At 39.5% G+C, this 26,540-nt stretch overlaps 2 protein-coding genes across 2 annotated transcripts; one reads left to right on the top strand and one right to left on the bottom strand.

Annotated features, from left to right (window-relative positions):
* Positions 1-653: 653 nt before the first annotated feature.
* Positions 654-1,295, top strand: LOC149842910 (uncharacterized). The gene is made up of 2 exons (XM_090000763.1): positions 654-710; positions 762-1,295. Exons 1-2 carry the CDS (start codon positions 654-656, stop codon positions 1,293-1,295), a joined length of 591 nt encoding a protein of 196 aa, XP_089856889.1.
* A 12,885-nt stretch (positions 1,296-14,180) lies between these two features.
* On the bottom strand, positions 14,181-15,324 carry LOC149842909 (zinc finger A20 and AN1 domain-containing stress-associated protein 5-like). Its single transcript, XM_090001633.1, has one exon. It carries the CDS (start codon positions 14,806-14,808, stop codon positions 14,293-14,295), a length of 516 nt encoding a protein of 171 aa, XP_089857759.1. The 5' UTR covers positions 14,809-15,324; the 3' UTR covers positions 14,181-14,292.
* Positions 15,325-26,540: the final 11,216 nt, after the last annotated feature.

Genomic DNA, 26,540 nt, shown 5'->3' with positions numbered 1-26,540 from the left:
TGCAACATCTAACACGCAGTGTGCATATGTTGGCACCTCCTTGTGCCAGGTGTTTGGTTGATCACGCGGGACAAATCTGTGCCCGTGAGTTGGCTGATTGCCCCTATTGCAGTCTTCGAGAGCATGTCGAGGATGAATGCCAGACGAAGCTGAGGGATGAGCTCTGGAGAAGCAACACTGATGATATTGAGGGTGTATCTTCGGTCACTGGACCGCTAGTAGACGAAGTGGATAGTCAGGACAGAGATAGGCGTGGAGCAATAGATTCTCCTCAGTATTCTCCCAAGTCGTATCCGTATGCTGTTTTATTGGAGTATGTGCCACCGATACTGATGGAAGTCCAGGACATTTCTGACACACCGTTGAGGACTCCTGCTTCTCCTCCCCGTGTCAGATCGAGACGCTATGAAAGTCGGAAGGACTACAAAGATTTCTGCACTAGCCAGTCTTGAGAATATTGTGCTATGTTGTTAGAAACACTAAGTTAGTGTTTCATTTTTTAATTTTGCTTAAGTTGTTAGCAGTGTTTGATCAACCCTGTTTGGATGAAGGGTGTTTCTGTAATGCTTGCAGTTTTCTTATTAATGAAATGAAATGGATTTTCTATCTTTGAGTACTTGCCAGTTGCTTATGTGTAAATTTTACGTATTTAGATGGCGTGGCGTACGAGATGCGATGATCTCATGGAGACGCTTAACAACCTTACGGAGGTTGTTGGACGCCAGGCAGAAATGATGTGGAACATGGGTGAGCACATTTAGCAAGCCGCTCAGGGTCAGAGAGCTCCTGCTCGAGTTCCAGCAGCAGTAGTACCGTATAAGCAGTTCATGAGCAAGAATCCTCCATCGTTCGACGGGAAGGCGACACCTGAGGCAACTGAAGATTGGGTACGGGAAATGGAGCGGATTTTCTGTGTTCTTCAGGTGACGTATCGTCTCAGGAAGGATGCTGAAAGGTGGTGGGCGACCATCTGGGAGATTAAATTCGATAACCAGTCGATCGAATGGGAGCAATTTGTTGAAGTCTTCTACACTGCATACTTTCCAGCTCACGAGAGGAGCAGGAAGATGCAAGAGTTTCTTGATCTGCAGCAAGGTAGTTCGTCACTTGTGGAGTACGTCACTCGTTTCCGCAGTTTGGAGAGATTCTGTCCAAATTTGTATACTACAGAGAAGGAGCGAGCACTGAAGTTTGCTCGAGGTCTAAAGTCGATTTTGCGGACAAAAGTGTACACGCGTGCACCGACGACAGTAGACGAGGCTTTGGAGACAGCCTCCTTATTAGAGCATGATTAGATGGAATCCCAGAAGACTCTAGTATCTCGACAGCAACAGCATCATCCAGGCCAAAAGAGTTGGCCAAGGAAGAGACCGTTTCAGAAGAACCAGGGTGGAAAGAAGTTCCATCCTCATTCAAAGAAGAATCGAAACAGTAACAACAACAGCAACACCAACCAACAACAGTACCAAAACCGATGGCCCCAATATCAGCAACAACAGCGCCAGCAGCCGCAGAAGCAGATCACCGCGGTCGGATGTCCAAAGTGCACCACTGACCATCCAGGGCGACCCTGCCCGCGTGACACGGGCGGTTGCCTTTATTGTGGCAAGATGGGTCATTACATTAGTGACTGCAGGAAGAAACAAGCGGATGACCATCGAAGAAATATGTCAGTAACTTCTTAGCAAGCGCAGCAGAGACAGCCTCAGCCGTATCAGCAGCAGCAACCACAACATCAGCAGTAGCAGACCAACCAGAAAGTCATTGTCGGACATGCTTATGCGGCAACTATAGAACAAGTGACCAAGGGAGAGTTGGTCCAAGGTACTATCTCAGTCGCCAGACATGCAGCTTTTACATTATTTGATTGTGGTGCTTCGTATTCTTTCATAGCTGCTAGATTTGCCAGTACCTTACCTTTGACAGTAGAGTCTTTGAATTACCCGTTGGAGGTTCGCACTCCGACTGGTGAACAGTCTTTTTGTGATTCGTATATCCCGAGCATCGAGGTGTCAGTGGCAGAGCAGAACCTCTCACTTGACGTAATCCTGCTAGACATGACTGAGTTCGATGTCATTCTAGGCATGGATTGGCTTTTTGAGTATCATGCTCAAGTCTTTTGTCGGGAAGGCAAGGTTGTTCTTTTTCAGCCTGATCGTCTTGTCTTGGAGATCAAGCTTCCTCGACCCTTGCACGATAGACGTATGATTTCTTCTTTCATGGCTCAGCACATTCTTGGTCAGTATTGCCCCAGTTGAACATGAGATGATTTCGATTGATGACTTGGACGTGGTCGGAGAACTTTTCGATGTATTTCCAGAGGAATTACCTGGGTTACCTCCGAATCGAGAGATCAAATTTTGTATCGAGTTGTTGCCTGGAACTACTCCTATTTCCAAGGCACCTTATCGTATGGCTCCAACAGAACTTGAGGAATTGAAGCGACAGTTCGAAGAACTCTTAGATCAAGGTTTTATTCAACCCAGTGTTTCTCCGTGGGGAGCACCAGTGGTGTTCGTAAAGAAGAAGGATGGATCCTTGAGGTTGTGCATCGACTATCGGATGCTCAACCAAGCGATGATCAAGAACAAGTATCCATTACCCAGGATCGAAGATCTTTTCGATTAGTTGCAGAAGGCAAAGATTTTCTCAAAGATTGACCTCAGATCAGGTTATCATCAACTCCGTATCCAAGAAGATGACATTGCGAAGACAACTTTTCGGATAAGGTATGGTTTATACGAGTTCGTGGTGATGCCTTTCGGCCTCACGAATGCTCCAGTTGCATTCATGGACCTGATGAACCGAATTTTTCGTCCGTTCGTAGATACGTTCGTGATAGTGTTCATCGACGATATCTTGGTCTACTCAGAGAGTCCCAAGCAGCATCAAGAGCACTTGCGTATTGTTTTAAGTACTCTTCGGGAGCATCAGTTGTTCGCCAAATTCTCCAAGTGTGAATTTTGGCTCGAGTGGGTTATGTTTCTTGGGCACGTGATATCGAAGGACGAAGTGTCAGTCGATCCAGCGAAGGTGGAAGTAGTTCTAGGCTGGAAGCAGCCTCAGAATGTGTCAGAGATTCGCAGTTTTTTTGGATTGGCAGGTTATTATCGATGATTCATCCAAGACTTTTTGAGGATTGCCCTACCTTTAAAGAAGCTTTTGCGTAAAGGTATCAAGTTCGAGTGGAACAGTGATTGTGAAGACAGTTTCCAGATCCTGAAGTCAAGGCTGACGACCTCGCCACTGTTAGCTTTACCTTCTGGTAGATGTGGTTTTGTGGTGTACACAGACGCCTCTGGTACCGGATTGGGTTGCGTGCTAATGCAGCATGACCGGATGATTGCCTATGCTTCTAGACACTTGAAGACCCATGAGAGGAATTACCCGACACACGATTTGGAGTTAGCAGCAGTTGTGTTTGCTCTGAAATCATGGCGACATTATCTGTATGGGGAATCGTTTGAGGTCTTCTCAGACCACAAGAGCCTCAAATATCTATTCTCTCAGAAGGAGTTGAACATGAGGCAGCGACGTTGGCTCGAGTTCATCAAGGACTACGACTTCGCATTGTCTTACCATCCTGGTAAGGTGAACGTTGTGGCAGATGCGCTTAGCCGCAAATCGAGTGGTGTTCTGGCCAGTCTCGTGTGGAGTCAGAAGCTGATTGAGGATTTCGTAGCCTGGAAGCCTTTTTCAGTTGGAGGTGGTTCGATCAGATTGTCTGGTCTGACCATTCGATCAGAGTTTTTGCCGAGGATCATGGAGGCTTAGAAGCTTGACAACCAGTATGGTAAGTTTCTAGCCTTGGCAGAGCAAGCAGATTCTTTCTTTAGTGTGTCAGATGATAGCAGCGTTCGTATGAGAGATCGTCTTTGGGTCCTGAGCGACCCTAAGCTGAAGAAAGAGATTCTTGATGAAGCGCATATGTCGAGATATATGATTCATCCAGGCGGAACGAAGATGTTTAAGGACTTACAACGAAAGTATTGGTGGAATGGCATGAAGCGCGAGATAGCAGCTTACGTTGCGAGATGTTTGACTTGTCAGCAGGTCAAGGCGGAACACCAGCGTCCCGGTGGTTCCATGCAGAGAATCAAGATTTCTCAATGAAAGTGGGAAGACGTTACGATGGATTTTGTGGTAGGTTTTGCCGTAAACTAGACATAAGCATGATGCAATTTGGGTCATCGTGGACAGACTCATCAAGTATGCCCATTTCTTGCCGATCAGGATCAGTCAGTCTCTCGAGAGTCTAGATGACTTGTATGTTAGGGAGATTGTGTGACTGCATGGTGTGCCAAGATCAATCATTTTTTATCATGATCCCCGGTTTATGTCGCGACTGTGGGGTCAGTTGCAGTCTGCTTTGGGGACAAAGTTGAAGTTCCGTACAACCTTTCATCCCCAGACGGATGGACAATCCGAGCGAACGATTCAGACGTTAGAAGATATGTTGCGAGCCTGTATGCTTTACTGGAAGGGTGAATGAGATTCACACATGTGTTTGGTTGAGTTCACCTACAACAACAGTTACCACGCTAGTATCTGGATGACCCCGTACGAAGCGTTGTATGGGAGACCTTGTCGGTCATCGTTGTATTGAGACGATATCAGCGATAGATCAAGCAAATCGCTGATAGTTCTTCAGCACTATACTCAGCAGGTGCAGAAGATTCGAGAATGTTTGAAGGTAGCTCAAGATAGATAGAAGAGTTATGCTGATAAGAGATGTCGTGAGTTGTCTTTTGAAGTTGGTGACATGGTTTTGTCAGAGTTTCATCGACAAAGAGTGTGTTCCGTTTTGGTAAGAAAGGAAAGTTGAGTCCGAGATACGTTGGACCGTTTGAGATTTTGGCAAGGATCGGTGAAGTGGCATATCGTGTCGAGTTACCTCCATAGTATGCCCACATTCACAATGTTTTTCATGTGTCGATGCTAAGGAAGTACATTCCTGACCCATCACACATCATTCGTCACGAAGATGTGGAAGTGCAGGAAGATCTGACTTTGATAGAACGGCCTATCAAGATAGTGGATCGACGAGATCAGGTTTTGCGTACCAAAACTATTTCGCTAGTTAAGGTACGTTGGCAGCACCATGGCATTGAAGAATGCACATGGGAACCAAAAGCGAGCATGAGAGAGGCATATCCAGAACTTTTTGTAACCTCCTAAGAGTGATTTCGCGGATGAAATCCTTTTAAGGAGGGGAGGATGTAAGATCCATTATTTATTTTGATGTAATATTACATAATTGGGTTGAGAACGATGAAATTTTATTGATTTGACAATTTTTGAAATTTAGCCTAGTTTGAGAATCAGGTTAAATCGCGTAATATTACGTAAAAAGGAAATTGCAGAAAATCTAGAGCAAATTGACTTTCAAAATTTTTAGAGTAAGTTTATAATAGGTCTATGGTGATTTACCCCAAATTATAGGTCCGAACGACGAAAAACCCCCGTCATTGCGTGTGAATTACAGATCGCTTAGAAAATTAGCGAGGGCCTAAACGAGACCAATTTCGCTCAAAACGAAGATTTCTTTACTTGAGTAGCTGTGTGATGACATTTACATTGATACTATAAAATAAAATTATTGCACATCATGGAAAAATAATTGAAATTTAATTAAAAATAAAATTGGTATATTAGATATTTCATTCTTTCATTGGTCAAAGTCGACCAAGGCTACATCCGTCCCTTTTGGAGAGCCTTGAGACGACCAAGACCATGGAACCAGCTGGTCACATTGACCAGTTGGGTTAGTGGCATTGATGTAAGAAGACTTTAATAGTTCATAAAGGGAGGGCCACGATTGGCCCTACCCAAATTATTACAAAAGAAAATATTAAAATTCAAATAGTAATGACATGGCATAGTAATGAAGAAGGTGATGACGTTTTAGCATTGGAGGGCATCATTCCCTCTTGGGGAATGCGTGGAGCTGGGTGTTTGTTTCTTGGGATTTAGAAGAAATCCCAAGGGCTCTTCCCAAGAGGGAGGAGCCATCATTAGGATGGACTAATACCTATTGGATGCATTGGGCGGCAGCCCCATGGCATCTTTGTAATTTTTTTTTAGTAATTTGAATCCCATAAGCTGATTGGAAGGGCTGGGCGGTGGTGGAAAAATGTGTTCCACCCCAGCCCTCCATCTTGGATAGGGGTTTCCCAACCCTCCATCTTCACCCCAACTCCTTTTTAACCCCCTTGGAAAAATCGAGCCCCTTTAGTTGGGCGATTTTTTCTAAAATCTCTCTAACACTCTCTCTCTCATTCTCTCTCCCAAACTCTCTTTCCCTCTTCCTCCAGCCGTGGGAGCCCTTCCTTGATGTGAAGGACTGCAGCCTTACCTCCATTTCCAGCTTGAAGGTGAAGACTCAAACTTGATTTCGATACACATGAAGCCGACAGAGCATTGCATCCATGCATGCAAACCCAATGACGGATTAACTTGTAGAAGTTGCTATTTTGATCTTGTTTCACCATGGTGTTACATTAGCTAACTTGGTGCATGCATTTACAATATGTTTCTTTCGATTTTTCAATCTCCCTTCAGTTTTTATTTATCTTCTATGCTTATTTTTTGTTAACTCCAACAATGTAATGTTGTTATGTTTTTCTGTTGGGTTCATGGCATATTCCTGACCATAGTGACTTTTCTGGAGTGTGTTGGACCGAGCTGTGCTCGTCCAGCCTACACCCAGTCCGTTGGCACTCTTTTAAAGTGCTGGAGCACCGGCTGGTGCGCTGCAGCCGTCGCCCCTCACCTTGAGCTCCTTCTTTGGCGTGTTGGGCTCAATCCAGTCCCAACACGATGGGACTGGCGCTGCAACCATGATTTTGGCTTGGGTCACAGCGTGACCAGGCCCATTTGGATGTGAGAAAGTCCCTGGTCCCTCTAGCATTCGGTCCCCCCCCCCCCTTTTCTTTGCTTATTCGCTTTTTTTTTTTTGGTTCGTGGTTGGCGCATTTGGGTTACCCAAGTGGCTGGCAGGTTGGGGCCGACCTATGATAGGCGCCCAACCTACCTTGCTGCAGCTGTTTGAGCCCTAGGCTCCAGCTCGTGCCTAGGTAAGATTTGCACGGTCTGATCCAGCGGACCAGACCCTCTGGCCAACCCAGTTGCACCACGGTTGGAACTGGGCGCCGTGCGGGTGGCCCGCGTGCCCAACACAAGGCTTAATATATATATATATATATATATATATATATATATATATATATATATATATATATATATATATATATATATTTGTGTTAAGTTCAAATGTTTTTTTTTTATATACTCGTCTTGGACTGGTTGTGTGTGAGCCTAGACCCAACCCGTTTTTTCGCTTGGTTCGGGACCGGGTGCGCACCACTAGGTGCTGAGCACCCAACCCTTTTTCTTCCCAGCTAGCTTACCTTTGGATTAGGCCTGAACCAAAGTTCAGACCTGATTGCATGGCAGCTCGGGCTTGGCACAAGGTGCCAGCCTTGTCTTACCCCGTGTTGGGGCCGGGTGCCAGCCGCATGGTGCTGGACACCCAGGACATGTAGGGCGCATATCTTTCGGTCCAGATCTGAACCAAAAAGTTCAAATCTGTGTGCGGGAGTGGCAGCAGTCGGGTCCTATGGACCAAACCCTCCTGACCATCCCTCCTTGGTACCTAGTTTGCGGAGTACCCGCGACTGCCTTATTGGCGACTTGTTTCAGCTCCATCTGATCCACTTTTGCAGTCTGGTCCAAGCAGAGAATCAAACCAAATTCTCATGTTGGACTTAGTTGTCTGGTCCGGAGGACCAAACCTGCGTATGCGCAAAGGCCCCTTTGGCAGCTTGTGCGCGGCCTCTATGCCGGAAACCCACGAAGCCTAAACACTCCATCAATCGGCTGTTAGTGATAATGTCTTTTTTTTATGACCAGATCGATAACCCTACATCTAGCTGGACCATAATGGGTCCAAATTCGGGTTTTTGTCTTGCCCCGCACCCTTTCGCACTTCGGTTAGGGTGTTTGGCATGCGGGCAGATGCCTCGGGGATGCTCCCATGTTAGATAACTATATATATATATAAACACATGTATGTATACACATTTAAGAGGCTTGCAATCATTGACGGTACTTGTGTGTATATATATATATATATATATATATATATATATATATATATATATATATATATATATATATTCCTATAAATGTAAGCTTTGCAATATAAATACATACATATATATATATATATATGTGTGTGTGTGTGTGTGTTAATGCACGTAAGTAAGCGTTTCAGTGCGACTGAATGGACATGAGACACTCTCGTGTCCCGTCCAAGGGTTTTCTCAGATGACTTTACACTCTAAATCAGGTATGTAGTTTCATTAGTGTATTTTACGTTTGACTTGTCTAATGGTTTGTTTCGGGTCCGCAGGAGCGACACCCCGAACCGTGGAAAGCCAATGTAATCCCCATTAGAATGGGATTTTTCCAGAAATCACCTTCGACACGTATGTGTGTCGTAATGCGTAAGGAAAACCCTCACGCCTTGGTTTACTTTCAACGGACTAGTAAAGTAAGCAGATGAACACTATTGTAAATCCATGTACTTAGAAACTAAGTTGATTTAGAATCACAATATGGTTCAGTATTGTTGTATCGGGTCTGCGGGCGCGGCACCCTACACCGTGGAAATGCAATGTTATTCCCATAAGATGGGATTTTGGTTAAATTCAATGTCAACACTGAAGTATGCAAAATAGTGCATTTTTACTGTGAGAATAATTGCATGTTATGCAAAGTGCCAATGTTAATGATTTAGAGACAACTTCTTGAGTAATGGAAATTGATGAAATGTCACATGCATAAAAATGTGTATTTGCTTGCACGTTTACTTGTCTCTCAGAAATAAATTTATGCAATGCCTCTGTTACTTATATTTGTGCAAAAGTTGGTGAACATGTGATACTTTTACACTTTGCACGTGGCACATCCTGACACTGGTACTGAGTAGTGCGTACCTCGGGTGGTACATTGTTGAGGCATTGATGAGTGCACAAGGTGCACTTGCTTCATGAAATGAAAAGACTGAAACTTAAACACCATAGGGTATGAATGAAAATGACTTGTTTTGGGCTCAGTTGGAGTCCTTGGGCAATGGCCCTGTGTTGTGAATGGACTCTTATGTGAATATACCCTGAATCAGAAAAGAAATAATATGGTGTTGTGACTGCTTTCACGAGCAGTGTGCTCTGTTGGTCGTGTGAGGCTGAGCACATGGATGGGCAGGCCAAGTCCTCGTTTTGCGTACCCTATGGGGACCACGAGACAAACTCCTCGTTGGGAGGTATGATTAAACAATGAGCCTAAGAAAGATAAACCCGCTTCGCCCCATTCACAAAACGGTTCACCTTGGAGAGGGTGGATGGTACAACCCTGAGTGACTTGTCGTTACTACGACACGTGTTTTGACAGAAGCTGTAGCGTCCTTTGGCCTCCAGTCACTCAGAGTCAGGGAGGTCGAGGTTACCTTTTTAGGACCTTACTACTGCAGTAGTATGGATTGCAATCTTTGCCTATGCGAGTGTTATCTCCCAGCTGCGTGCTGCTTGCATGAGGTTGACTTGGTCTGTAGCATCTCCGGTTACCACACAAGAACTTGAATAATGAACGTCGGGTGCATGTCTCACAGAATGCGAGGTTCTTTCGCGTACCCGAATGAGTAATCAGAAGAACTTAAAGACTAACCAATCAGCTGACTTACTGTAGTTGCTATTTTACTTGTTTAGTAGTTTTTACTTTAGTTGCTTGACTTGTTCAGTTGTTACTTCAATTACTTATGTGTTCCGTACTTGTTTTAGTTTAGTACTGCTTGAGTTACTTGCTTTACAGTTACTTTAGTTATGTTACCTACTTTGCTTGTCACGTACGCACTTACCTGACATAGGCACTTACACTTGTTAGTTTTGGTTCCTGTTTTTCTTTTTGATTAATATATATATATATATATATATATATATATATATATATATATATATATATATTTGTGGTTGTTTTTTCACCACCTCGCGAGAGGACTGACCCCGTTTTATGGGGATGTAGGTGACGAACAGGTGCAGTGCTGATGCGATGACACAGTGGAGGCTTGGAGGACCCACACTTGAGCTGCAGATCCTGTCCTTTGTGGTTTTGGGTTTTTGAGATTTGGTTGAGATATATATTCCCAAATTTTGAGATTTTGTACTCTTATTTTGTAAACCTTTAAATTGTTGGGTTGTATGCCCTCTTTACACTTGTGGTTGTACTTTATTTAAACTGTTGTTTACCTTGTTGCACTCTCCTGTGGCCGTCCAGACTCGCGGCTTTGTTGTTTTCCTTACACTTTGTTTTTCGTTGTTTTCTAGTAAAACCTTTCAAAAAAAAAATCACAGAAAATTCTAAGTTTTTCCAAAGTCGGGGTTTGGGGCGCCACATTCATACCCAAGAGGAGATGTAGATCCGTACAACAATCTACACCCAAATGGTTCCCTAAATCCAATGTTGAGGTGGACAGCCGAGTCAAATGTGGGAGCCACACATGCTAATGTGGCATCTTAGATGGCCAATCAAGAGTGAGCCTTAGTCAAAATAAGCGTCGGCTTTCCACTAAGTTTCTGAAATTAAGATGGCATATCCAGCACATAACAGGTCAACACCAGAACAAAGTTGAGTAACGAGTAGGGCCCACAAGGGGGCACCTCTCTCTAGAAGCATTCCCCTCCTTTTAAGGAGAGAACGGGTAGAGTCCAAATTATGCTTACTTAATTGTTTTTTATGATTTTAGGAAACTAAGCGTCTTAAGAGCATTCATAATAGGATTCTAGACTCTTTATTTTAATTTACTATTTACCTAATTAGTTGCACTAATTTTAGAAGAAAAAAGAAAGATTAATTTTATAGGGTTGTGTTTATTTAAGAATTAGGTTTTCTGAAATTTTTTCTCGTCACCTTCATCGTGCAAACTGCAAGTCCATCAAATAACCAACAACCACAAACCAGAGGCAAGTGGAAATGGTAGCAGGCATTCTTAAGCATGAGTAAGTCTATTTAACGAGGCATAGAAAGAGGTGACATTTCTTTGGTCGTGTTGTGTCATGTGCTTAATAGATTCCAATTATACAATGATACAATGGTTTTGTTTAAAAAAATATTGGTCCCATGGCAGAAGTCACATGTAATTGTGAAAGAGGTTTTCCTTACAAAGTAAAATTCCAATTGCAGAATGACTACTTTTTGTTGAAATTCTTCTGCCTAAAAATTAGTTTGCTATTCAAGTCTGAAATTCTATATTGCTACGTTGCCATTTTCATCTAAAAAGGAAAAGAAAAACAAAAACTGCTTATTGGAAATAAAAGGAAAAAAATAAAAAGTACTCGTGGAAATATTCCCCTAACAGATAAGCGGGTCCTTTGTAGGTTGTCTTTGTTCATTAGAAACCATGAGTCATGTTTGTTATTGCTCAAGATTGTGGTCCTTTACTGGTTTATGTTTGTTATATATAATAAATATATAAGACATGTTTGTCATTGCTTTGATTGTTTTTTTATAGATTTTATTGATTTTTTTTTTATAGATTTTAATAAGGTATACATGCTGATATTTGCCTTTTTATTGTGCATAACACTGATAAGTCATAGTATAAAGAGGATGATGGATATAAAAAAAAAGAACTTTTAATTGTTGGGAGCATCTCACTCAGATGGTAAAGAATGGGATATCTATTGCCAAGAGTAAGATTTGCAATAAAGAACTTAGTGATAACACTAGAAATGGTACAAGTCATTTGAATAGACATATTCGTAAGTGTCTTCTTAAGCAAGCATATCACAATGGGCAGCATCCATTTCTACTACAAACAATGATTGAAGAGAGATCATGTTGTGTTGCATAGGACAACTAAAATTCAAGATGGTGATTTATGTTATTTCGTAAAGTTTATGTTGATTTATTAGTTCAAATGTTTTGCCATGGATGGAATATTGTTATGAATTTTTTATTTGAATACTTTAAATATTATCAAATGTAGAATTTTGAATTTTATATATTTTTATTTCATTCATTTTTTTGGTATTCTAAAAACTAACTTATTAATTTTATTAAAAAATAACCTACAAATGGGTTTGGGTTGGGTCGGGCCCGGCACAGCCTGCTTCACATTCGCCCATTGGACCAACAATGGGCTGCTCTTTGTTAAGAACCAGGCCAAAACCCGGCCGTTAGTAAACAGGACATCCATCAAACGGGCCCGGAGCCAGCCCGATGCCCAACCCTACTGAAGGCTTTATTGTTGGTTCACTAGAGAAAATCATGGGAAATACATAATTGGATGGGATTCTGATTTAACTAGTCTTAAACCCTGTAACTGTAACCAGGTACAGAAATTGACCAACATCCAACCTTGTGCGGGCAGTATGGTCACTGTCAAGAAAGTCATATGCGCAACTTCACGTTACAAAGCAGAGAAGTTTCTTTGTACAGTGCAGAAACGTATACATGCCCACCAACGGGGGCTCTGCTTGTCTGGCAAGGGCAGTTAGCGCACGTCACTTTGTGTTGGGACGTTCTAACAGCAAAATGGTATGGTTGTATAACTGGTAAGGGTCTGCCTAACCCCAACCCCAGCTTTCTCTGTGAAAAAAAAAATTCTAATAAATGCCCAACTGGACAATCACTCTACCAATTAAATTCTCTGCCTTTACCTCCCAAAGAAAAACAAAAAAAGTGTGTTTGATCATTAATTTTCTGGAGAAGGAATCACGGTTATTCATTAGAAAGAGGGTCACATATCACAGATATGCATTTTTTAATGGTATGGTAGGAGTTGAGGAGCTGTAAAGTACCGAGACCTGACGGGTTATTGAGTATGCACATCCACTTTCACAAAAGAACAAAACTGCTGGACTTTGCTTTGAATATAAGAAAAAACAAAGGTACATTTTTGTTTTCATGGGTAAAAACTAGCGCAAGAATTTCAGTATTACACCAAATGAAACAGAGATGGTCCAACCAACATCCACATTAAAGTCTAGAACTTCATGGATGGTGTGCAAGTTGCTCGGTTAACCAGGTAGATTTTTGCATATTTCACTACTTTGTTTCCAACTAAACCCAAATCTTAAAGGAAGAAGAGTAAGAAAAGAAAAAGGCAAGAGTCACCCACACCATGCTTTCACAACCACAACAACTGAGCTACTTCTTTTGCTGCCGCTTATTTTCTTTGGTTTGGATAATCTATGCATTGTCAAGAAAATAGGGGAAGGTAAAGTGGCTTTTTGTGTAGGAATGGCAGTGGCCGGGAGACAAGTTCTTCACCCCCGCCATCATCCCTTCACTGGCTCATTCCCGGTTTCATGTCCTCCATCTCTAGCCCAAACAGGCCGAAAAGGAGAGGGGCTCCATTTCTCCGGTCCTTCGGCCGCTGTGCTGCCTTTTGCTGTTGCTGCTTTCTGCCGTTAGGAAGATAGAAAGGAGTGAAGAAAAATGGGAGCTCGCACTACTCATTAGAAGGAGAGGAAAGATTAGAGAAAGGATTTTTGTGTTAGGGTATATATATAAGATTTTATAATATGTTTACAGGTATAATAATAATTTATTCGAGATTGGAGACAAGTGGAGGCAGGGGCAAGAATAAGTCCAAACCCACACAGGTTTTGATCTTGACTTTCATCCCGGGTCAGTTCCCCATTTCAGTCCAAACCGAGCGAGGCGGGGGCCCGTTTAGCCCTAGCAAGATTTGATCCAAGAACTGTGTCAATGATTAAAAAAACAAATTCAATCTAGAATTGGAAGGCATAATCCAAACCAACCAATCTGCATATCTGAACTTCAAACCAACCTTTACACCACAGGTTCTGAACTAATGAACAAAGTAGAGGTCATTTTATAGATAAAAAAGAAAAACCAACATAAGTTGCAGTGACTCTAAAACAACAATCAAGAACAATAAACCATCAATCATAAGTTCATCCATGAACACCAAAAATGCTCAGATTTGTTGATGATCCACAACAAGCACAAAATCTAGCTAAAGGAGAGGCAAATTATCCACATCTAGAATGTATCAAACAATCTAAAACAAACCCACATACCCCATGGCTATATACACCAATTGCAACTACTCAAAAGGCAAAACCAAATATAATATTACATCAAATTGAGAGTTACACCAACACCTACATTCACTGATTTTATCAACTGAAACCAGTACAAATAACAACATACATAGTAAGAGAAAAAAGAAAAAACTGAGCAGAGGAAGAAAAAGCAAAGGAAAGCTCAGATCTTGATGATCTTAGAAGCTTTAACCACAGGATTCTCCCTTGCAATTGCCTCCCGACCAGCGGCTTTATAGTCGTAGGAGCAATCGTGGAAGTCCGAGTATCGGTGCCGGGCGCAGAAGAGGTCGCCGCAGCGGCACCGGAATCCGGTCAATCCCACCTTCCTCTGGCAGCTCGAGCACCGCAACGCGGCCGAGCTTATCTTCGCAGGGCGGTTCTCCCGAGAAAACTCTGGTTTCAGGGGGATATTCTCTGGCGTCTCCATCGCCGATGTAGATGGAAGCCAGGGCAAAGACAAAGGCGAAGATGGTGATGAAGGCGAAGAAGAAGAAGACGGCGCCGGAGATGGTGGAGAATTGGGTTTTTTCAGAAGGGATTCAGCGTAACATTTGGAGCACATGTTGAGGGTGGCAGGGCTACCAAAGAGGCCGCAATTGTTGATGCAGAGGATGAGACCCTCTGGGATCTTGCAATCGGTCTCATCCTTCTCCCTTTTCCAGCTCTCCTGAGCCATAGATTTTCCCCTTCCTCCCCCCAGAAGCCCTAGATCTCCTTATGAAGAAAACCCTAGATTCAAACCGAAGAAACCAAAGATTGACACCAAAAAGAAAGGGTTTTTCCAGCTGAAATCTTCTCAAAATCACAGAAATCAGAAAGAAACAAAACGAAAAGCCCCAACCATAAATAAAAAGTGACAAAAAAAACTAATCTGAAGACGAAGAATTCACACACAAAAATAAACAATATCAGAGAAGATGGAATCTACCGACGAGGGAAAAAGCAGAATCAGGAAAATGGAGGAGGGATTCAATCGGAAACCCTAGAAATGAGGGGACTTGATGCAATACAAGAAAGGGGAAGAAAGGTATCAATCAATCAAACAAATTAGGGCAAAAAAACCCAAAAAACAAAATCAGAGGAAGAAAAGAAAGGAGAGAGGTTTATGGGAGGAATTGAGGGAGATGGGATCTGTGGAAGGGCTACGACATGATCGATTTTGGAACCCTAAGAAGAGAAAAAGGGAGAGAATTTGGGCAAATCTCGAGAATTTCCTGCAGGACCATAAATACTAAACCCCAAAATTAAAAAACATTAAAGAAATAAAAAATACTTTTTTATTATTTAAAATGAAGAGAGAGAAATAATTATATAATTAAATAGCAACACATAATGCAGGGTAAAAAGTTTGAGAACAAAAGTGTCAGTGCATCACCAAATGTGTTTCCCAAAGCACCTCTTGTTTTTGTTATAATCATTAATTTTATCTTTTACTTTTTTAAAAAAATAGTATCCAATTGTACTCGTAGTGACGTCAAAAAACTATTTTTTATCGATGATTCTGGACTGATGCTAAAAAGCATCAGAGTTAAAGACCATAAATCACAAAAATAAAAATGAAAGAGCTTTGAAGATTGGACATCCACTGTCACGCCCAATCATGTATATATATTATGATTTATTATAGCTTTATAGATGTGTTACACTCTTTAGATGTTTAAAATTTGGATTAATAAAGAGTCTCAAGCCAACAAAAGATCGGATATTGTAGTTGGGAGTCCTACAAGTGTGATCGGATCATACTTGAGGTTTCTAAGACTTGGGGCATGTGGCCAATGTGTTTGGGGGTGTTGTACCCTAGTCGACACATTGTGGTAAGAATTTGAGGTCTTTAATGAAGACATATTAAGAGGTACTCAAAGCTACGAGATCAAAATGACTAAATCAAGTAGGTCAAAACTAAGTCCGATACATAAATAAAAAAAGAATTTCAATCCAAATCTGAAAGGACCTGGTTCAGGATATCTACGGTCGTATGTTGAGGTTTGATATAGATGCTAGGGGTCAAACATATTCGGTTGGGTCATTGGAAAGACTGATAAGGTCAAATAGGCAAAACTACATGTTCTGTCAAATCAGTAATGTGTGATTTTGAGTTTTTGGGTTACGAAAATAGGTAGGGTCTTGGCTACAGCTAGGACCCATTCAAGTGTTAGGTGAGAGTCCTAAGAAGGTCATCAAGGACTATGAACGTTCAGGTAGGGTCAGGTAAGGTATAGAGGGTCAGAGAAGGCAAAATAGCCCATAAAACTGGATTGCATCGCTTCTACGAATATGGTCTTGGTCTAGATAATTTAGGCATCTTTAGAAATGGTTAGAGATTGGTCTTAGAGATTGGTCTTAAAGTATGATAGAGGTTAAGAGGGTAGTGTGTATTCATTGTGGCTTGAATGAGTCTTTATTAGACTAATATTCCCCTTTCCACATAAAGAAGTCCCTTTTGGATTTTTGTTTAGAATCCAATATGATATAAGAAATAGGAACCATATAAGGTTTTTTAACGAAAAATACTCTACCTTGAGAATTATAAATAGAGGGTGTGCTCTCTTTTGAAAAGAAAGAGAGGTACTTTTTGGCTTGAGATAGAGAAAAAAGAGAATGATACAAATTTCATGGTACGAATTTCATGGATTTTTCATGAAAGTAGACCCTAAACAAACCCTCACACACGTGGGTTTGGTGTAGGGCTATCAAACTATGGAAACAGAATGAGTTTTCGAGTGAAAACCCCTCTTAAAAATGTGTTTTGCTTAAAAAATAGTTTCTCAAAAAGTAAAACCGTAAAATTTTCTAATACAAAGATTATGATAATATTTTCATGCAAATTTTGATTTGGGTTAGTAATATATGATGTTGTAGACTCTCTGTAAAAAATTATGAATTTTCATGGTTAAAATTTTGAGATATCATAATTTTTGTCAATTCAGTTTTTTTAGAAAAGATTTTGGTAATTTAGGAAAATCATGAATTTTGTGACTTAGATCATGTAAATTTTTTTATTGTAGTTGGTAAAATATATGCATGTGGATATTCTATGGTTTTTATAGATTTTTTTGAATTTTATTTGCATATAAATTCCATGATTTATTCTTTTAATTGTGTATTTTTCTGAATTAATTTTTGAGAAAATAATGCATGTGAGAGATAGGTCAATTTTTTTTGCCAAAAGGCTAAGAAAAAATATGATTTATCTAAGGGATATTAGATTAGACCTAGATGTATAGTTTTATTATGGTTTTTAATTAAATCATATTAAAAAAATTATGGGTGTACGGATTTGGGTGACCCAGTTTGGACCCACCCGAATGCATATACCCATAATTATAGTTTTTTGGTCAGACATCCGACCAGAAAAGTATTCATAACTCTCTCGTCTAGAGAAGTTTTAACAAGCGGTTTATTACGTTGGAAAGCTAACAAAATTTCTTATATGTTCCTGATCTGAGTACTGTTTTGAAATAGTTGGAATACAATCAGACATGTCTATAGTAAAACGTTTGTAACTCCCTCATACAGAGAAATTTTTACAAATGGTTTGTGCCTACGAAAAGTTGAAAATTTTGTTATGATCTATGAAAATTTCAGCTCTATTCACTGATTATAAAATTTTCTGTTAATACTGTAATAGTCGGACAAAATTAAGAGTTTCATAAATCAGAACCAGTCTAAGGACCAAAACCCTATTTGTGTGTTGATGTTTATGTATATCATAAATTTGTTTATTTCAGTCAATAAATAGAATGTATATGCATGTGAATGTTTGATTTCAAGCAAGTTATAATATGCCTAACCTAAGGAATGAGTGAATATGAAAAATATTAAGTATGTTGCCTAAAGAGGGCTAAGTGCTCAGAAGCACTAATTAAGGGACTGAAGGATCCAAACATGCAGGACATATAGTTTAGTTTTAAATGTCATTTAGATGCATGTATGATCCTGCTATGAAGATGATGATGATAATGATGATGTTGTTAATGTTGCAATTATGCGGATGCATGAAAATTTAGTTTCTTTTTCGCATTGCCTATATACATACATATGTGTTAGCCAAAGCATAAAAATGAAAATATAATTGAATGCAATGCTTTAAAGAATGCACCCATTGTCCAAAGAGTGGTTGAATCCTTATAATGGGTTCTATCATGATGTTGCATGTAAGCCATTAAAGCACTTAAGTAAAACATGTGACATTAAAGTAAGAACTTGCAAAGAGAGGGTAAGTGGTACATCTAGCTTCGTGGAGCTATATTTGAGCACAGAAGTTTGGTCTTCCCCACCCACGAAGATAGGAGAAACCTCTGTAATAGACTGCAACGTAGAGGGTAAGAAACTCATGAGTGAAAATCTGATGCATCAGGTTGGTGGTGTTAGGAGTCTCTCTCGCTCTTGTCGTCCTGCACCCGGTCTAATGAAAGGTGCCCAACCAGGCCAAAGCCACCTTTGTATATAAAATACTGCCTGAGCCATGGCCTTGAACTAGTTTTCTACATGTGTTGTACCCACGGGGCTAAGAAGTGATAACTAAAGATGTATGTGCATTAGTTAGGCATTGCATACATCATTTAAGAAAGAACACCTAATTAGAGATAAAAATTTATACATGCATTCAATGGGTTCTTCATCTGGTAAGTTCATGCATATTAGATGTTCATGCATTTTAATTACTTTGAATGAATGAACAAATGCACACTTTTTAATCTTGTTATTTGAAATTTTAAATTTATAAAAAAATTGATGAAATTCCTGCTTTGTATTCTATTTTACAAGTTTAGTATATGTCACTGTACTGAAACATTTTTGTCTGACTCTATATGATTTAATATTTTTAGGTGATGAGTAGCTGCTTACATGCGAAGACAGAAGGTTGCGACGGAGATTCAGCCTATCTTTCCTTTGTCTTCACAAGAATTTTGGACTCTGATTTTATTTTCAATTAAATTCGATTCAAGAACAAATATAATTAATTGTGGATGTTTGATTTTATTTATGCATAGTTAATTAATTACTAAATCCTAAATTCCACAACTGTATGATTATAAAAGTTTATGTGAAGTAGCATGCCAAATTTTAGGCCCAATGTTTTTTTCGCTGTTATCTGTTAAAATATTTAAAAGCATTTAAAAAAAATTCTACCATTTTTCGGGTTATAAAAATTGGGGTATTACATCTTGGTATCAGAGCATAATGAAAGAATGGCTCAAAGCTCGTCTAACCGACCGCCATCACTGTAAGTATATTCTATTTTTCTTTAAGTTTGATGTTATGATATGTTTATAATTGTTTCTTTTGATAAATGCTACAAAAATCAAAACTTAGATGTGATAGGATCACATGAACAAGGATTTTTGAATTATGCTAAACTTAAAAGTAATCAGTATCCATGTATGTGTTTATAGATGGCCGACCGACAACCCTCTGGTTGGACTGTCGAGAGGGACTTCATCTTGGAAGCCCTCGCGACCTTGACCGCCACTTGCCAGAACCTTGCTGGCAATGACGTTGGCCATCAACCAGACTCACATACAGCACCACCTGCTGTCGCGATCCATGGAGTGTCTTATAAACGCTTCATGGAATTGAGTCCTTCTACTTTCACTGGAAATGAGGATCTTGATGCGACAAAGGAGTGGGTGCGAGCCATCGGTGAGATCTTCAAGATTCTCAAAGTTCCTGCTGAGAGGTGAGACTTCTTTGCTACCTATCAGCTCCAAGGTGATGCCAAGAGTTGGTGGGAGATGACTCTCGAGGTGCGCTACACCCCTGATAAGCAATTCACTCTCACTTGAAAGAACTTTTCAGTGGTGTTCTTGGACACCTACTTTTCGTAGCACGCTCATGATCACAAGATGCAGAAGTTTCTGGATCTTCGCCAGGGCTCGATGAAGGTGGTAGAATATACTACTCATTTTTGACATTTGGAGACGTACTGCCCGCATACGTACACCACTGACGAGGTACAATCCAAAAAGTATGTGCATGGGCTATGCGATAGATTGAGGACACGTGTGTTGACCAACCATCCTCAAAATCTCAACTAAGCCATTGAGATGGCCACGATAGTTTAGGTGGGAAAAACTAAAAGTTTATCCTTTGGTTTCCAAAGACAACCCCTATAGGTAGTAATGATGTTTTCTTGATGCAGGACGACTGGGAGTCTTCTAAGAAGACTCAGCCGAGGCACTTTGACAAGTCGAAGGGCAGCGAGAATAAGGCCTCTCGACTTGCCATTGAGATCAGTTGCGCCCCACCTGCGAAGAAGGCCAAGGTGCAGCAAGGCGGTGCCCGACCCCAACAGACACCTACGATATGTCAGCACTGCAAGAAGATTCACTCAGGAGTCTGCTACAAAGTAACTGGAGCATGTATCAGATGTGGAGAGATGGGACATTTCATTGAGGATTCTCCTTGGAAGCCAGCTCAGGAGGGAGCTACTTCTGCACCTCAAGGATCGCAGCCACCCCAACAGCCCCAGCAGTAGCGACCCCAACAGCCCCAGGCTCAGCGATAGAGGAGAGCCATGGGCCGTGTCTACATGTGAACACCCCAAAATTTTCAAAATCTTTTAAATATCCCCTTTTTGCCCCTAATTTCATTTTCTGAGCAATTGAGTCACTTTTAAATCTAAATTTTAGTTCATTTCTCAAGTTTTACTGAAATTAAATTCATTTTATATGTCTGACTTGATTTCGGATCCGGATCCATTGTCCAGATCCAAATCTGAGTCTCGTTGTCCAGCTTTTAAATTAAAATTACAGAAAATACCAAAAATAGTTTTTAAATAGCTCGGACAGTCCATCCGGCATCCGTTTGGATCCACCGCGTTATATTTCTCGATTCGAGTTTTAAAAATCGAACATTTTCTCAAAACCCGGATCCAAACCCATTCTTTTGAAGAAATTTCCCCAAAATGGCCTGAAATTCTCGAAAAAACACTTTTATAAATATTTCTCAGAAAATACAAAAAAAAATAGTATTTAATCTTTGTTTTTCGTAAAATCTTAGATTTTTATTCCAAAAATACAAAAAATGGAAAAACAACACAAAAAAAAAAACCAAAAAATTGGAAAAACTACGAGAAAACAAATGATTTAAAACTTTTTGAAGTCAATTTTGCCGAAAACCTCATTTTGAACCATTTTACAAAAGTTTTTTTTAAAAGGGACCCTTCTTTTGAAAAAGGAAAAATCCACAATGGATCGTTCCCGCGCGTTTCCCTCTTTCCTCACCATCGTTGATCTCAAACGACCTTCTCCCTTTTCACCTTTGATCCTCAACGAATCCTCTCTGAAACCCTCTGTTTTCCCTTTAAGAAGGGGCTTCCATTGACTCTGAAAAGGGGGGTCTCTTCTAAGGGCATTGAGGAACGCCAACAATCAATTTGACTCCTCCTTTACGGTGATCCTTCCCCAGAGCTCCTGCAATTACAAATCATCAATTCCGATCGTCGTCACCTGTGGAAGTTCGGTATTTGTAATTTGATCTGCTGTAAATTGCTCAATGAGAATTCTTATTTTGATTCGTTTCACTATGAAAGTGTTGGTTTTATTGTGAAATAATGTTGACATCTGACATATTTGAGCCTTTAAATCCTATCTGAGAGTAGATACATTATATTGCCACTTTCTTCTGCTCCTGCCATACCATATGGTAGCAAAAACCCATCACAACACTACCATTCACCGAGAACTCACCTCATTACTGTACACTTGCACTACATCTCGTCAGCACCCACCTCACAAATGCACATTTGCTGCAAAAGTGACCATTCACCGAGAACTCACCTCATTACTGTACACTTGCACTACATCTCGTCAGCACCATAAGTATTATGGTGGTGACTCCCTGTGGCCACCACCATCTCATACTTACATATATTCAGCCAGCCTATCACCTTCCGTTGTGGCAGCATCTCCCGGCACCACTGTCTGTGCCCTTGTGCCAGCCTGTTGGTCCTACATTACCTGTAGTATCCCCATCCTACATACCCACTTGTTGTCATTCCGCTGCAGTCCAGCCATACCTACGTTTCTGCTCCTGCTACACAACACCACAGCACATCTTCAACACATCCCCCGCAAAACCTTCATTCATTCCCACTACTTGCCTGCCACAAACCACACATAGCACTCACCCCTTACCATCCAGCTTGCACCAGCTACTGCTGTAGTTCTCCCAACCCATTCACATTGCCACCAACAACACTTCAACCACCAGTCTCACCCAACCACTTGCTGCAATTGCAGCAACCTCAGCATTCCATCACACATTGCTGCACTTCATTCCCTCATTCAGCTGCTTATCCACTCCACAACATTTTACACTGTTACCATGGCATCAACATACAGTCATGTCTTGTAACTATACACATGACACTTGCCACTTCAGCTCCTATATTTCTCATTGCATATACATACATGTTTTCTCACCAAATATAAAAATACCATATGCCTTTATCATTTAGCATTGGCATTATGTATTGTACATACATTTTTATATGTATTTTGCCATCAGCATATATATATATATATATATTCTTTTTAGTTTCACTATGATATCTTAGATTCTTTGTATTTTCGTCTTGTGCTAACTTCTGTTTTGCAGGAAATATGAAGATCTGTCAAAATTCTTCTTAGATTAGAAATTTATTATTTTCATTTCAATTTCAAGAATGTAATCAATGAGAAATTTACATTTTCAAGCATAGATTAGAATGTATGAGCATATAAATCATCTGTTTCATATCATTTTCATCTTATATTTCAAAATTTCATGAATGGGAATACGAATGGCACGTGCACCATTTCGTAAAAGGTAATTAATCCTAAGTTGATGATTTACATCAATGGCCATAGTCAGGATGTAAACAAAACTTAGGATTTTTATCTTTTATAAAATAACACTAGATCCTTTCATCATATTTTTTTTTAAATATTTTTCCTCTTTTATCAGGGTTTAATTCAAAATTAATTCAATATATATACCAATGGTCATAGTCAGGGTATATTGAGAGTTAATTGAATTTTAAAACTCTATAAAAGCACCAAAATGTATTTTATTCTTTACTTGAATTTAAATGTGGTTATTATATAATACATTTAATGACCATAGTAAGGGATGTATTATATCTTCAATCTCATTTTTAATTCATTTAAAGAATGGAATAGCTTTTCCAAAATCCAATTTCAAAATTATTCAAATTCATTCATCATTTAGGATAGAATTGCATCATATTTTCAAGATTCTTTTTCAGAAATCCAAGTGATTTTCTTCATATATCTTCTTCACTTCTCAAATCAATTTTCAACTCTTGTAAATTCAAATATCGTTTTCAAATTCTAACTTTAAATTCGAGGTCCAATTTGACTTTGAAATTCATTTGTATACTAAAAAATTCAATTTTCAAATCAAATTCCAAATTCATTGTCAAGATTCAAATTCAATTTAAATATCTCAAAATTCCATTTTCAAAGTTCAATTTAACTTTTGAAACCTCTGATTCATCTTCCGATTTCAAATTCAAAATCAAGTTTATTTTCTTATCTTCAAAATCCAAGTTTTGAGATTGATTCCAAATTCAAATTTTTTCTAAGTTTTAAATTCAATCTGGGTTTTCAAAACCCAGATCCATATTAAAAGATCCCATTTGGACTTTCAAAATCCAAATCCAAAGTTAGAACCCAATCTCATCTTGGATTCCAGATCTTGGATCCAAGTCCACCTTTAGATCCAGAACCCACCTTCTACATTGGATCTCAGACTTCAGATCCAAATCCATTTTAGGATTCAGAACCCAATTCTACTTTGGATCTCAGATTTCAAATCCAAATCCATTTTAGGATCCAGAACCCAATTCCATTTTGGATCTCAGATTTGAGATCCAAAATCCGTTTGAGATCCAGAATTCAATTCCATCTTGGATCTCAGACTTCAGATCCAAAATCCATTTCAAATTTCAGATCCAATTCAGATTTTAGATTCAAAATTCCATCTTAGGAGCCAGACTTTGGATTCAAATTCCATCTTAAAATCCATATTTCAAATCAAGTTCTATTTTCAATTCCAACTTTCAAATCCAATTCCATTTCATTTTCAGATTTAAAATCCAATTCCATTTTCAGATCACATCTGGACTTCTTAAATCCATTTATATCTTTAAATACCATTTGGATTTCTCAAATCCATCCCGATTTCAAATTTTATCTCTTCTCCTAAATCTAAGTTCAAAGTCCATCTTCCGACTTTGAAATTTCCTTCCTTTTCCCTTTTATCTCAGTTTCCAATCATTCTTTCTAAATTCAAAGATTTATCTTCCCAACTCTAATCATTTCAAAGACTTAGAACTTCAAATCTCTGATCTATCTCAAGTTCTAAATTAGATTCAATCATTTCTTCACTCTATTATCAAGTTCATCTCAGAACACTTGGAGATTTCCAAAACCATTTTTTTGAAAAGAGCATACATCCTTGCATTGCACAAGCATGATTTTTTGTGCATTTAGACTTAGAATAAATTCTTAGATGATATTTAGGCAAAGCAAAAGGCATAAATTCGATCCTTGGTTCGATTACCCCTGGTAAAAGCGCCAGGAACGGTCGAACCTCGTACCGACGAGCGAATCCCGTCTCTCCATTTTTTCGCAAAATATTTCAAAACGGAGGCGAGTAATTTTCTAAATATTTTTCAAATCAAGGTCAAGTGAGACCCCACAAAAAAAGTTCCTCTTCTCTCTTCTTTTCTTTTCTCTTCTCTTCTTTCTTTTATTTTCTCCCTTCAAAAAGGAGGAAATAGAGGTCATAAAGGAAAAGAGAAAGGAAAAGAGAGAAACATCAAGAGAGGAAAAATTTTGCGATGATCACACTACACGACTTCAGCGAAGGAGTTATAAGAGGATGCCAATGTCATAAAAAGTACTATTCCTATCGCAAAGTTTGATGCTAAAGTTCTTTTTGACACTGGTGCTACATATTCGTTTGTATCTGCACGATTTGCAACCTTAATTGATGTTACACTGATTTTACTCGGTTATATTCTTAAGGTAATCACACCATCGAGTGGTAGCTCTATCGATTGTACCTACCTACCTAAGGTAGAGGTCATAATTTCTGGGCAGAACCTCCCTGTCAACCTTATCTTATTGGATATGGTGGGTTACAATGTTATACTCGTCATAGATTGGATGTACGAGCACTATGCTTGTATGATCCATCATGAGCGATGCATTCAGTTTACTCACCCTGATCAACCTATACTTGAGTACAAGGCTAGTAAAAAGGAGAGCAAAAAATGACTTATTTCAACTATGAAGGTTTACCGATGTATGGAAAAGGGATATGAGGCCTTTCTGGCCAGTGTGTCTCTGATAGACCTCGACCCTACCCCAATGGAGGACTTGGACATAGTTCGAGAGTACGCAGATATCTTTCCAGATGTCTTGCCAGGCATACTGCCTGACAGAGAAGTGAATTTCATAATCAAGCAAATGCTGAGAATGACCCCGATATCCAGAGCCTACCGTATGGCCCCATCAGAGTTGGAAGAATTGAAGAAACAACTGTAAGAGTTGATGAACAAGGGTTTTATTCAACCGAGCGTCTCACCTTGGGGAGCTTCAATCTTGTTCGTCAATAAGAAGAACGAGCCGATTATGTTCATTGCAAATTTTTTCTCTTTTCCTTTCCCTCTTCCCTTTTTAGAGGAAAAAGAGAGAGGAGAAGAGAAACTCTTTGCAAGGTCTCACTTGACCTTTTGAAAAAGATGTTTTGAAATTACTCGCCTCCATTTTAAAATTTTGCAAGAAAATGAAGAGACAAAATTCGCTCGTCAGTACACAGTTCAACTGTTCCTCGCGCCTTTACTAGGGGTAATTGAACCATGGATCAAATTAATGCCTTTTGCTTTGCCTAAATTTGTCTAAGTGATTATTCTGAAATCCTAAATGCACACGGAATCAGGCTTGTGCTATGATTTTTGAACTTTGAGAAATGTATATGCTTTCCTTGGAAATATTTCAGAAATTTGGATTTTCCAGTGATTTTGAAATGGATTTCGAAAAAAACCTTTGAAATTCAAAGATCGATTTTGAATTTTTAAAGTTTGAAACTTGAAATGAACTCTGCTTTGAAAGCTTGTAATTGAGGATTTGGAAATTGGATTCAGAGTTTAAGAATTTTGAAATCTGAAATTGACTGAAAATCGAATTTGAATTGATTTTGAATTGAAAATAAAGATTAAAAACCGATTATAAGATTATGATCATAATTGAACTTGAAATTTGAACTTGAACTTGAAATTAGAATTGATATTGAATTTGAACTTTGAATTCAGAATTTGAAATTTGAAAATTGAGTTTATATTTCGAAATTAAAACTTAACTTTGAAATTGGGAATGAATTTGGAAATTGAAAATT

The sequence above is a fragment of the Nuphar pumila genome, chromosome 3 (genome assembly GCF_984573655.1).
Source record: "Nuphar pumila chromosome 3, dmNupPumi1.hap1.1, whole genome shotgun sequence".
NCBI classification, from domain to species: Eukaryota; Viridiplantae; Streptophyta; class Magnoliopsida; order Nymphaeales; family Nymphaeaceae; genus Nuphar; species Nuphar pumila.
Note: the sequence above shows the minus strand (reverse complement) of the source record. Positions and strands in the feature narration are given on the sequence as shown.

What these genes read in the sequence shown, in the direction of transcription:
- LOC149842910 (XM_090000763.1), top strand. Translation starts at nt 654, where the DNA reads ATGGCGTGGCGTACGAGATGCGATGATCTCATGGAGACGCTTAACAAC. An exon ending in CGCTTAACAACCTTACGGAG is followed by an intron (nt 711 to 761) that starts GTTGTTGGACGC and finishes GAGCACATTTAG; the next exon opens with CAAGCCGCTCAGGGTCAGAG.
- LOC149842909 (XM_090001633.1), bottom strand. Translation starts at nt 14,808, where the DNA reads ATGGCTCAGGAGAGCTGGAAAAGGGAGAAGGATGAGACCGATTGCAAG.